The sequence below is a fragment of the Phycodurus eques genome, chromosome 15, assembly GCF_024500275.1.
Source record: "Phycodurus eques isolate BA_2022a chromosome 15, UOR_Pequ_1.1, whole genome shotgun sequence".
Taxonomy (NCBI): Eukaryota; Metazoa; Chordata; class Actinopteri; order Syngnathiformes; family Syngnathidae; genus Phycodurus; species Phycodurus eques.
Genome location: NC_084539.1, coordinates 22,890,320 through 22,903,278, shown reverse-complemented (window position 1 = coordinate 22,903,278; position 12,959 = coordinate 22,890,320). Strand labels below are relative to the sequence as shown.

The following is a 12,959-nucleotide window of genomic DNA, read 5'->3' as shown; positions in this document are numbered from 1 at the left end:
CCCTGTGACGTCATCCGCACCGCGCCGGAACACACCTGCTCGAAACACCAAAAGTACTCACGCAACCAGGCAACCGTTTACAACGGTAGAAAGTCAAGTTTAAATCAAATCTACTTTTCAGGTACCTGTACTTGACTATTTTTCTGACCACATTTGAACACATATCTGTATATTGTACTCCTACCTATGTCAAAATAGGCTCGTTACCGTTCAACTTCTGCTGATAGACATGGCAAGAAAAGAAAAAGACCAGTGGTAGCAAAATTACCCAGTACTAACCCATACCCTGTACTGTGCTCCCTCATGATATCACGGTTCGCCTATTGCAGATTTAGTGCATTGACAATTGTTTTTTTTCATGTTCGTATCACACATAATTCGCCATATCGCGGGATTTTGCTGTGATTTTCTTTTGGGCGGTAAAATAAACTCTTCCTAGCCTAAAACATGAAAACCGCAAACACAAAAGAAAAAAAATCAGTAAAACACAAATGACAAGGAATTAAATGTACATATCGTACAGTACTACTGTGCTAAGTGCTGGAGGATTCTGCATCTTTTTGGACAATTGTCAAAAAAAACAAAAAAATGACCCTAACCCTAGTGTTCTGTCGTAATAGAGCGGCTCCAACTAGCGAGACAAATTCCTTGTGTGTTTTTGGACATACTTGGCAAATAAAGATGATGTGATTCCTGTGTGTTTGAGTTTAAAAGGTGTTTTAAGCGTGTAGAAGGTGTTTATAATACCCCCCCCCCCCACTGTCACGTCACCATTATTATAACGTTATTATTGGAAGCTAAAGCTGCTAGCAATGTTAGTTAACGCAGCTCTACTTAGCTTATTTAGTGATAGCGCTTGGGCCTCTGTGTCAAAAGTACTTCTTTGACTCTGGAACTTCGTCCAGCCGTGCTGCCGAGCCACGGGCTGAGAGAGACACTGTGTGGGGGCGCGGTTATGTAAATTAGCCACATTGTGACATCACAGCGGGGCCGAAGAGGAAACAGGCTCCCTCGGACACAATTTCAGAAATAGTAGGTAGGTGATCTCCTCTGTGGGCGTCGTAGTAGAGTGAAAGAAGCTTCTAGAAAGATTTCAATGAGGTTTTTATTTTCAAATCAGCCACAGGTGTTTGTGGCAGCTCACAGTAGTGGAATGAGCCAACAAACATTGAAAACATTTCCAAGGTGAACCATACGGACGCACACGGCGACAAACGCACACGTGGTCACGAAAGATGTGTTAAAAGGTACAATTTATAAGAGCTTAGCTTTAGGATCTTGCTCGCATGTGAACATTGGCCTCCTCGAGACGTGACAGACGATTTTCTCTGGTGGTCCTGGACTGGTTGCCAGCCAATCGTGTTTGTGAAGGAGATTTTCCCCCTTTTGCTAACAGGGTTAGCCGCCATTCACATGAACCTCAAAACAGCACATGGATTTGTTCATTTGTTTTGCATACCGAGGGTCACTCGTGTCAAGGAAGACATGGCTTTTTTGTTGTTGTTTTTTACTTTTTATTTTGAGAAGTTATCACATGACACACGCACCAGGAATGTTTTCAAACAGGTTCAACACGCACACACAGTTGACTGTGCTAGCAGTGACGCTACATTCGCAAGAAAGTGGTTAATCCAGCCAACCTTCCATCCATTTTCCGTACCGCTTGAACCTCACGCGGGTCGCGGGCCTATCCCTGGAGCCTATCCCAGCTATCTCCGGGCGAAAGGCGGGGTACACCCTGAACCGGTCGCCAGCCAATCGCAGGGCACACAGAAACAAACAACCATTCACACTTGCGGGCAAATTAGTCTTCAATGAACCTAGCATGCATGTTTTTGGGATGTGGGAGGAAACCGGAGTACCTGGAGAAAAGCCACGCAGGCACGGGGAGAACATGCAAACTCCACACTGGCGGGGCCGGGATTTGAACCCCGGTCCTCAGAACTGTGAGGCAGACGCTCTAAGCAGTCTTTCACTGTGCCTCCCTCATGAGTGTTTTATTTTTTATTTATTTAAGAAAAATAATGTTTTATTATTTACTGAAGTCAAGTAATGTACAGTTGTTTTACATCAAATACTACTTCCAAAAATACTTGGATTGGATTATATGCAAATGCATTGGACTTAAAATTGAAATACAACCCCAATTCTAATGAGGTCAACCTATATTGAATTGAATACACTACAAAGACCAGATATTTCATGTTCAAACTGATTAACTTGATTGTTTTTAGCAAATAATCATGAACTTGGAATTTGACGGCTGCAACACGTTCCCAAAAAGCTGGGACAGGCTCGTGTTGACCACGGTGTTACATCACCTTTTCTTTTCACAACATTCAAGAAACGTTTGGCAACGGAGGACACTAATTGTTGACGCTTTGGAGGTGGAATTCTTTCCCAGTCTCGCTCGATGTACAGCTTCAGCCGTTCAACAGTCCGGCCGGGGTCTCCGTTGCCGTATTTTACGTTTCATAATGCGCCACGCATTTTCAACGGGAGACCGGTCTGGACTGCAGGCAGGCCAGGCCAGGCCAGTCTAGTACCCGCACTCTTTTACTACCAAGTCAAGTTGCTGTAACACGTGCAGAATGTGGTTTGGCGTTGTCTTGCTGAAACAAATGACTTTTAATGCAGAAATTAGGCAGGAATTTTAAGTGTTGGATGAATCGATATCATCCTTGAGGACTGAAATAAATGGATTTTTCTACTATATTCTAATCCATTGAGATGTTTCTGTACTGTACCGGATTAAAACAAAGTTGAAGATACTGTAACATGATGCACAGTTTAAACTTTTAATTCAGTCATTCTTTCACGTGCCACTAGAGGGAGTCAAGTATTTGAGAATTCACGTTTTCACATTTTTATTTGTCAAACTTATCCTCTGTTATGCGCTGAAGATTTGTTCAATTCACGGCTTTTGGGCGTATTTTGGTACGTGCGTAGATGAGTTAAGTTGCCACAAGGTGGCTCCAAAGCCTTGGATAATAGGAAAGTAGTAATTGGTGTCGAGGATGTACAATGCAGTGGCTCCCTGCATACTTATATACATTTTTTTTTAAGGGTAATTTTGTAAAATAAGTTTGAAATTATGTTAAAGTATTTTGGGATAGGCGGCACGGTGACCAACTGGTTGGCACATCTGCTTCACAGTTCTGAGGACCGGGATTCAAGGGAGATAAGCGGTGAAGTAGATGGATGGATGGATGGATGGATGGATGTTTTGTGGCACATTTACGCTTTAAAATATTCAATGATTACAATTTTTAGGGGAGGTGTCAATTACTTGCAGTTTTTCAATATTATTATTGATTCATAATAGTTAAAGCCATTCCAAGAGGGCTAATAGAAATGTCGATTTTCAAATTTAAACTTGCCTTGGTTCGATAAAGTTTGGGAAACACTGGGCTAGACGCGGCATAAAAAAAAAACAACCGCCGATACTCCGATTTTATCTCCCAAAGTGCCGCTGCGGAATGTAACACGTCACTGATGATTTGTTCTTGTGGCCTGATAAATAATACAAACATGATATACACACGTAAAAACACTGCAGATTGTTTGATGCTAATATCTGAATACTGCGAGAAATAAAGTGCACTCGAGTGAGGACGATGATGACGATAAACACTTAAAGGGTGATTTCAAACAGCTCTCTTGGGAAAGGGCTAAAATATTCCCATCGTGCTTGGAGTTATTGCGCCGCCGTCTTGTCGGGGCCGCGGCGAGGTCAGTAGGGAATTTGGTTCTGGTAATATTGCAGCATGTCGTACGTCTTGCTCCTGCAGCCAAGCCAAGCCAAGGGAAAACGGGTTTGCACAGGAGAGGACTTTTTTTTTTAAAGAAACATTCACAGATGAGTAAATCAATAAATGCAAATTTAATTTTTTTTTTAAATCTACATATATAATGCATAAATTAGGCTCTTCTAATGATGAAATCATTTTTTCCCTTTTGTAATTTCATGTTTTAGAATTAGTTTCGCCCATTATTATCAAACACCATTTACAAATATTTAAATGGTTATAGTTTATTTCAATTCATTAACTTAATCAATTCGCCGATTATTGAATCAGTCTCATGAATTGAAAAAAAATCATAAAAATGGAATAAATAGAATGTAATGAACCAATTTTAAGAAAAAAGGCAAAAGTAATGCAGCAAGTATTACTATGACTTAATTCATAGTTGAGCTACAAAGTTGCTAAAAATGTGCATGTAAAATAGTTTCTTTTAAGAATAAAATATTTCCTTCTCATTTTTAAACTGTATCATTCATGATGAATGAAATTAAAGCATTTAATAAAAGGAATAACAAAACTTCAATATACACATTTGAATGTTTATTTGACCAAAGTTGTCATTTTATGAACAATATCATAATTAATAATAATTACTATTAACCATTTTTTAGAAGGTAAATAAATACATGACGAAAAATAAATACTGTACATTTTAATCAATCAATTTTAGGGGGGGAAAAAATCTAAATTAATGCAACAAATATTAAACATGAATTTGTAGATTATAGTTAAAAACGAATTACAAATGTGAATATAAAACATTCTTTTAATAAGGAAATAAATCACTCATTTTTAATTGTATTATTTAGAATAAGTTTAATAATAACTAAATAAGAAATTATTGAATGAAATAGATAAAATGATTATATATTTGTTTGTATATTATACTCATATATTTCACCTATTAACAATGAATCAATTATTGTTAACCGAGATAGATGAATAAAATTCATTGTACATTGTGACAATAAATATTCAAAATCCTGAATCGTAAAAAAAAAAAAAGAATAAATAAATCATTTGAATACATCAATGTTAGAAAAAAATAAGACAGCTAACAGCGGAGATATGTGAGGCGCGTTGTAGAGGAACGTCCAGGAAGCGTTCGGCTAGGCTACGTTAGCTTACCTGCTACTGAGGAAGCAACTTTGGATGACCTTTATGATGAACGCCGCCGCCTCTTTCTCGCTCATCTGAGGATTAAACCTGCCTCTGATTGGCAGAGAGAGAAAAACAGTATTTTCTATTTTTCGCGGCTTCTGTCGTTCAAATCGCATCCCTGCTTATGTGCATTCCTTACACTAACAACATGGCTAGGAACAGAGAAGCACAAGGTCGACAACTTAGCAACTTTTCCACTGCCTCTGGCTAGTATTTGTAAAAGAAAATCCGTGCTTATTTTAAGCTCAGCAGTCATTTGTTTCTTCCACAACTCACTTGAGGAGTTTGATGGTTTGTCCTCTGAAGCACGGCAGTCCCGTGTCCAGCATGAGCGTAACCAGAGACACCACCGCGTCCATGTAGGGACTGCAAGGACACGGCCACATTTGAAACAAAAACGCGAGCATTCCGCCGCCAACCGTGGAGGGAGCGCTTTCCTACCGCACGGCCAGGTAGCCTCGCACGCACATCTCCATGAACCACTTGAAGGGCGTGGCCTCCATCTTGCCGCCCATGATCATCACCATCTCGTCCGTCAGCTTGATGTCGGGCTCCCAGCCCAGGTTGCCGCCCGGCGAGCTCTCGAACATGAAGCCGAAGTCTGCAGGGAGGAGACCGATAAATGACACCGGGTCATTGTACACGGACTGCGGAGTACAAATCATTTATGTAACGTGGGTTCACAATGGTGTACGCGCTGGCTGCATTGTGTCGGCGGTCAACGATCATCGTATCACTTCTCGTTGGATACAAACAGTACGCTAACGCGGGGGAAAATATCGATTCCTTATCAATGTGCCTTAGCACGTTCTTTACTCGGGTTGCTCTCTCGATACAATTTATGCCAGCCGCTAGCATTTTAGCAAGAGGTGTTCAAAATTGGACCGTTGTAAGTCTTCCTATCGCGTTGAAGCCAAAGCTTGAAATAGGCCCACAAGACAGGCTTAACACGCAATAAAGCCTGAACAAATCCGGTTTACAGACAGCCCATTTCAAGGTTCTGCAGTTCTCCTTTTTCTTTTTTACCGATGTGGATGAGGTGTCCTTTGCTGTCCAGCATGATGTTGCCGTTGTGTCTGTCTTTAATCTGCAGCAGGAAGAGCAGCAGGCTGTATGCCGCCATGCTGCGGATGAAGTTGTAGCGAGCCTGAGGAGCGTCCAAACCATTCAAAGAGAGACAAATGATGCTTATTTTCCACAATCTAAAACACTTCCCAGGTGTTTTCATAAAAGCTCCAATAACACGTCGCCTTGAAAATAGGACGTGAAGGAACAAAAGGCGAAATTGAAGGGACGAAAGAATTTCCAGCGGGGAACCTTCTGGAAGGCCAGCGTGGACTCGTCGCCGTACTGGTTCCGGAAGTAGTCGTACATGCCGAAGTCCGTCTGCCTGCCGAGCTGGTCGCGGGACTTGCAGTCCGGGATGCACTCGATCACGCCGCACTGAGGAAGATCAGTCGGTCAGTCCGACGGACCCCCGGCCGGCTCGGTGACCAAGACTTGCCGCCGATTGTGAAAACCCACATTTAACCCCCCCCGCCCAGAAATGCTTACAATTGCAATATTCATCATTTAAACCATAAACGTACCACAAACTATGTTCCCAAAAGACAAAAGAATATAATTGTACATCATTTACCTTTAAAAATAAATAGCTTGGAGATGATTTGACTTTGAAGACCAATACATCGGAAGTGTACATGCACAGAGATCTCTCTCAGACTCTCTTTCCCCATTTAAGTGATTGGAAATACTCTTAATCCGTTCCAGTTCTCCAAAAAGCACAGAGGACCGGAGGCCAGGACTGTCAGGGAGTCTCACCCCGGGAGCAGTGGCCACCACCCGGTAGGGGAAGACGAAAAGGTCCAGGCCCACCAGCTGGAAGATGTTCTTGAAGAGCCCGATGATCTGCAGCGCTAGCATATCCTGCGCACAGACAACACTGTCAAACTGAAAATTGGATTCTTAGATGAAAAAAAATCTTCCACTTGAATAACCTAGCCATACAGGAGCCTTCGACGTTTGGGCAAAGCGAGGCTTACCTGCCGACAGTCGTCGCCCACTTTGAAGATGGCCGCCTGCCAGCAGACCCGCCGCACGCCGTCCGGGTTGTCCTCGTCGTCGTCCAGCGAGTCGGACGGGCAGCGGAGGCCCTCGCGCTCCAGCTCGCTCACGCCGCAGCGCTTCACCTTGAACTTGGCCAGGTAGGGAGCCTTGGCAGCGCTGTGGTGAGCACAGACATATCGGAGACAGATGGCAGCAAAGCGCTACTTTCAGCAAAATGAAGTTCCTAAACTCACTTTATTATAGTTCCTAAGATGGGGGCAATGAAACACTTTTGTCAAAATGAAGTTCCTCAACTCACTTCTAACATAGCTAGAACTACTTGTATCTAAATGATAAAAAAAAAAAAAAAAAATTTACTTAAACAGTTCCTTGGCATTAAGATGTCACGTGATGCGGCCAAAGTACTACTTTTGTCTATATGAAGCTCCTCAACTTACTTCAACATTGTTCCTTGGCACCAATATTTCGCAATATGGTGCCAAAGAACCACTTCTGTTTAAATGGACCTCCTCAACTCACTTCAATGTAGTTCATGATGGGGCCAAACCATTTTTATGTCTAAATGAAAAACCTGAACTCACTTCGGAGATACGGTAGTTCGATGTACATTCCTCAACTCACATCAACGGTTCCTTCACACCGAGATGGTGCCAAAGAGTAAGCTGAGTAAGACGTTATTTACTTTCCTTCCCTTCCTGAGTATAAAAATGAGTTTTAGTGCTTGAATGTCACACTTGATTCATTCCTGACGTTTTGTCAAATTGGGGTAGAAAAGGGTGAATTCAATTTGAGTCGACATCAAAGCCCCTCATGATGCCGGATGTGATGATGATATTATGATTCATCATCATTTTCATTCCAGTTGACTTTTCATGAATTGGACTTTGGGATGAATTCTGTCTAGCAACCGATGACTGTCCAAACGTGTCATTTTTCCGTGCGGTTGGGGCACAACTGATTGCGAACTATGACTTTGGGGAATGTTCTTACCTCTGCATGGGGGTTCCAGACTTGTAGTCAATGTCCAGAACGATGGCCTCGGGGTTACTGGGCAGGTAACAGCCTAGCATGTACATAGGTGGGGAGAGGGACATTTTTCACCCTAATGTTGTTTATATATTAAAAAAGAAAAAAAGCAGCAATGATCCTGACGTCACCTGGCTGAACTTTGATATCGGACAGAGCCTTCAGACAGCCCCGTTTCCTCTCCTCCCCTTTGGGAATTGGCCTGAAACGTCACCCAAAGATTCGCCCCTTGTAAATACTGTCATGTGAAAATTGCTTGAAATATTATTCTTATCATTGCTCTTTGTTCAAATTAATCTTATGGCATCTGTAGGCACTTCTAAACATTTTCAAGTACTCGTAGATTTTCGCTATTGTCCCCAGCCAAGAGTGGGGGAAGGAACACTGTCATGTTTCGATAAAGTCCCGCTATTATTCGATACTGTCACTGTCGTCTTAGGTATTGAATTGAAGCATGAAATCATGATGAAAACACTGTTTAATTCCTCACACTTTATGTGATTGTTATTACTAGATGTTTTTATATAGTACAATACTTTAGAGTACTATTTATGTTATTTAAAAAATGGTCCAAAAATGAGGTCACTGATGGTGTCGTTCTCCACAACGCCTGACTTTGGCGCGGGCAGCGTGGGTTCAGTTCCCACTCAGTGACCGTGTGAATGAGAGTGCGAATGGTTGTCCGTGTCTACATGTGCCCTGCGACTGACTGGCGACCGGTTCTGGGTGTAGTCCGCCTTTCGCCCCAAGTCAGCTGGGATAGGCTCCGGCGCCCCGTGGCCCTAACCGGGATAAGCGGTGTGGAAAATGGATGGATGGTCCAAAAATTATCTTTTTTTTTTTGTTTTTTTTTGATGGATTCAACATTTTTTTTTTAAATTCTCATTTTATTTTTTACACCATTTTGGGAGTGGTGTAGGTTGATTTTTCAAAAATATTATGCATGCGTAATATCATGACAATACTGAAAATTTAGGTCACTATGACATCCATCCACCCATCCATTTTCTGAGCCGCTTCTCCTCACGTGGGTCGCGGGCGTGCCGGAGCCCATCCCGGCTATCATCGGGCAGGAGGCGGGGCACACCCTGAACTGGTTGCCGGCCAATCGCAGGGCACGCACAAACAAACAACCATTCGCACTCACATTCACACCTAGGGGCAATTTAGAGACTTCAATGAACCTAGCATGCATGTTTTTGGGATGCGGGAGGAAACCGGAGTGCCCGGAGAAAAGCCACGCAGGCACGGGGAGAACCTGCAAACTCCACACAGGCGGGGCCGGGGACCGAACCCCCGTCCTCAGAACTGTGAGGCAGATGTTCTAAGCAGTCGTCCACCCTGCCGCCGTCACGATAACAGTGATATGAAATTTCGGTTGTTTCCTTACTTGATGATGGCCGACACGTTGGTGATCTTGTTGAAGAAGTCAAACTCTCGCTGGTAGAAGTCTTTGGCCGGACCCGACAGCGATCCTGTGATCTCCTCCACCATTTGCTCCAGCAGATCCCCGATGTCAGCTGACACAGCCACCAGCCAATAGGACGCTCAGGTAAATAAACAATAATAGGGTCATGTTTATTGATTTATTGAGTTAAACTTACGGTCCTTCTGGTGCGCCTCCTCATCCATGAAGATGTTGGTCTTCATGTTCCAGATGAACTGGTGGGCCAGCAGCTGGGACTTCTGCGCGGCCCACAGGATGTACTCCCTCACGTAACCCATCTGGACACCCGTCAATGCTCGTTACGTTGTACGGTGAAACCATGCATATTTGAGGTTCGGCATTCGTAGATTTTTGGGGGAAGCTAGCATCTGTTATTCGCTGAAAACCTCACAGTTTGTGTGCTCAAGCCAAAGCAATTATAGGAGGAGACCCCGGGGACGACCCGGGACACGCCGGAGAGACTACGTCTTTCGGCTGGACTGGGAACGCCTCGGGATCCCCCGGGAAGAGCTGGATGAAGTGGCTGGGGAGAGGGAAGTCTGGGGTCCCTGCTAAAGCTACTGCCCCCGCGACCCGACCTCAGATAAGCGGTAGAAAACGGATGGATGGATTATACAGTATCTACTTTTCTGAGGGGAAACAAGTTGCCGTTATTTAAGGTAAGGTCTTTATATTTATTAGCGCCGTATTTTCACGACCATAAGTCTTAGATGTTCTCCAAAAAGGGGCGGGGCGCCTGATAATGCGGCGCACCTTATGTGTGCACCGAGTTCCAAAATCTGTGAATGTTATTGTGTGACTTTGATGAGCGCTCGCTTGACTGAGTGGGAGCCTTTCCCGGTGACACGCTGCTTATATAGAGGAAAGGCGGACGTGACTGAGGACAGCATGCGGACGTTAAAGGGGGAAGGGTCCGCGCGAAAGAGGACGCTAAAGGCACGCCCCCAGTTGGTATATATTGGCGAAGGACCCCCGAAAATGGCACCTACGAAGAGAAACGCATTACGACGCACAGTTGAAACTGCAAGCTATCAGTTACGCGGAGGAACATGGGAATGGAGCAGCTGCGAGAGAATTGGAGATCAACGAATCCACGGTTCGCGAGTGGATGCCTGGGCTAAGGTATCTGCTTGGACTTTCGCGAAAGCCGGCTCCATTGCTGAACAGCTCCCGGGCAACGAGACTGACTCCGACAATGACGAGAGGGAACCCGGCGTGTTTGATGGCGAACTTGCCCGGCTGTTCTTTTTGGCGACAGAAGATGAGGACTTTGATGGCTTCGTGGATGAGATGAGGATTGATCCAAAAATAACGCGAGTACATTGTTAAATACTTCAATAAAGTACAAACGAATTCCGTTTCGCTCCCGCTGCCTTTTTAAAAACATACGCTGGCATGCATGCTACCGTATGTTTTAAGCTAGCCTATGTTTTACCATGCCTGCGCCCAATAATACGGCGCACCTTATGTATGTGTTAAATACAGAAATAGACCCCGTAACTGAGACTGCGCCTTTTAATACCGTGCGCCTTATGGTCTCAAAAATACGGTACTCTCTATTTGAAATTGTTTTTACCACCCACTAATTCAACCGTACCTGAACATACATGCATACATAAATACCTTATCGTAGCGCAGCGCTTGTACAATCTGCGGGATGTAGAACAAGATGGCGTCCTGTAGGGGGGAAGAAAGACAACCCTCCCACTGATGAGCCCGCCGATGACGAAGCATTCGTTGGCGTTTACGGGAAGGAAACGGAAGCACGCAACTCACCGGAGGAAAGGAGCGCAGCACCTTGACGCCGTACTGCGCGGTGAGCGGGTGCGGCGGGTACATGCTGCTGAAGTAGGACAGGCCCGTTGGCGGGTCGGCGGAGGCCCAGCACAGGATGTGGCTCAGCTCCGGAGAGTCGGCGTCGATGGTGTGCCACGTCACCAGGAACTATCAAAACCAACACGCATGGGCGCACACATTTGAAAAACACACAAACAACAACAAAAAGAGTACTTTTAAAATCCCTTTGTAGTGATGAGGGAGTCGGGAATGAGCGAATGATTCGGAACGCAGTCGCTGCTCCACGCTACAAAGGGATTTTCAGTGGACTAACTTGGCCTGCGACGGAGCTTTTATACAGTGGATGTTTTCGTGAACTACGCAGTCGTTCGAGAGTAGGAAATAAGTGGGGAAATTCCCAACCGCTAAGGCTTTTGGCTCAAGTGGCAGACGTGGTCGCACCTTGACGGCTTCTGGAACGTCGCTAACGGCACCGGGATCCAAACGCACCAGCCGGGTCACCTCGCCCGTGATGGCGTCGTTCTTGAACCTGGCGAGAAAAGCGGCGCTGTCGAGTTATTTTGCCTTTTTTTTTTTTCCTCCCTGAAAGTGTATTTATGCTTGAATCTAACTGGATAATTGGTTAGTTGATTTGTTGTGATAAGAAATAAAACTAGTTTACATATACATTTTGCAACTCATTTGATTAATTGTTAAATTAATTATGGTGAAGTTAGTTAGAAATACAATTTAAGAAATGAAATGTACTATATTACATATTGTACATTTTAACGATAGTTTGGCCACTCCTGATTTCCTGTAATATTTGTTGAATTAATGAAGCCTTTTCCCCCTAAAATTGTGTCATGAACATCTATTCATTTTGTATCGAGTTATCTCACTAAACAACTTGTTAATTGATTTAGTGTAAATAATTCAAGATATATGGCAGATGTGCTAACCAGTTGGCCACCGTGCCGTCAGAATTCTACATATTTAACCATTTTTGATCGATTCTTATCGTTTGGTAAATTCATTGTAAATCCAAAATAATGCCAGATGAGAACTTATTTGTTTAATTGAAAGAAAGTACTGTATCCGATTTGCATTCAGTCTTTTAATCATTTAACCAATCCATTTAACCAATTTTTACAAAAGCAAATAAAGAGAGACGTCCTTGGAACCTATGAGACAATGCAGAGTAGATAATGAAGATTTTTTTTTCCCCCTCATTGAAAATATCTCTGTATTAGTTCAACTAATAATAAGTCAATCTCAAACTAAATTGTAAGGAGACTCTGTGGCCACCCTGTATCTCGCATGCACATTTGAACTCCTTTTTCTCTCATTTACAAATGGATCGGCTGATCCGTCCGTTTTACAAATCCTATTATGTATGAATTCAGGCAACCTGCTGGGCAGCTGCATGGCGAGGTAGGGCGCGATGTTCCAGGCCAGGTTGACGTTGTCCTTCCACTGCTTCTCAGTCAGGCTGATGTACTTGGACCGCCAGTTGGCGATGCTGGTCTCCACCGACTGCTCGGTGGCGATGGCCAGCTCCTGGGTACACAGCGGGTTGTACCACGTGCTCAGGCGCTCGATCTCGCTCGCCTGGACACGCAAAAGGAAAACGAGGAGCTCGCTCAAGGGGGGAAACGAAAGAGCCGGTACCGTAA

General features: G+C 44.0%; 1 protein-coding gene across 7 annotated transcripts in view; it reads right to left on the bottom strand.

Annotated features, from left to right (window-relative positions):
- Positions 1-1,096: 1,096 nt before the first annotated feature.
- The window catches only part of pi4kaa (phosphatidylinositol 4-kinase, catalytic, alpha a), a 30,294-nt gene continuing 18,431 nt past the window's right edge, over positions 1,097-12,959 (bottom strand). For 5 of the 7 annotated variants that reach the window (XM_061697741.1, XM_061697745.1, XM_061697743.1 and 2 more), the window contains 16 exons: positions 12,695-12,894; positions 11,746-11,833; positions 11,284-11,451; positions 11,131-11,184; positions 9,665-9,785; positions 9,451-9,580; positions 8,192-8,262; positions 8,025-8,097; positions 7,010-7,190; positions 6,789-6,893; positions 6,285-6,410; positions 5,994-6,114; positions 5,409-5,568; positions 5,244-5,333; positions 4,935-5,018; positions 1,097-3,785 (listed from right to left, as the gene is read on the bottom strand). In XM_061697741.1, the coding sequence (XP_061553725.1) occupies positions 3,734-3,785; positions 4,935-5,018; positions 5,244-5,333; positions 5,409-5,568; positions 5,994-6,114; positions 6,285-6,410; positions 6,789-6,893; positions 7,010-7,190; positions 8,025-8,097; positions 8,192-8,262; positions 9,451-9,580; positions 9,665-9,785; positions 11,131-11,184; positions 11,284-11,451; positions 11,746-11,833; positions 12,695-12,894 (1,824 nt within the window). In that variant the 3' untranslated portion in view covers positions 1,097-3,733. Of the gene's footprint in view, positions 3,786-4,934; positions 5,019-5,243; positions 5,334-5,408; positions 5,569-5,993; positions 6,115-6,284; positions 6,411-6,606; positions 6,894-7,009; positions 7,191-8,024; positions 8,098-8,191; positions 8,263-9,450; positions 9,581-9,664; positions 9,786-11,130; positions 11,185-11,283; positions 11,452-11,745; positions 11,834-12,694; positions 12,895-12,959 lie in introns of those variants that run through there. The other 2 variants (XM_061697744.1, XM_061697747.1) reach the window with 2 other exon arrangements.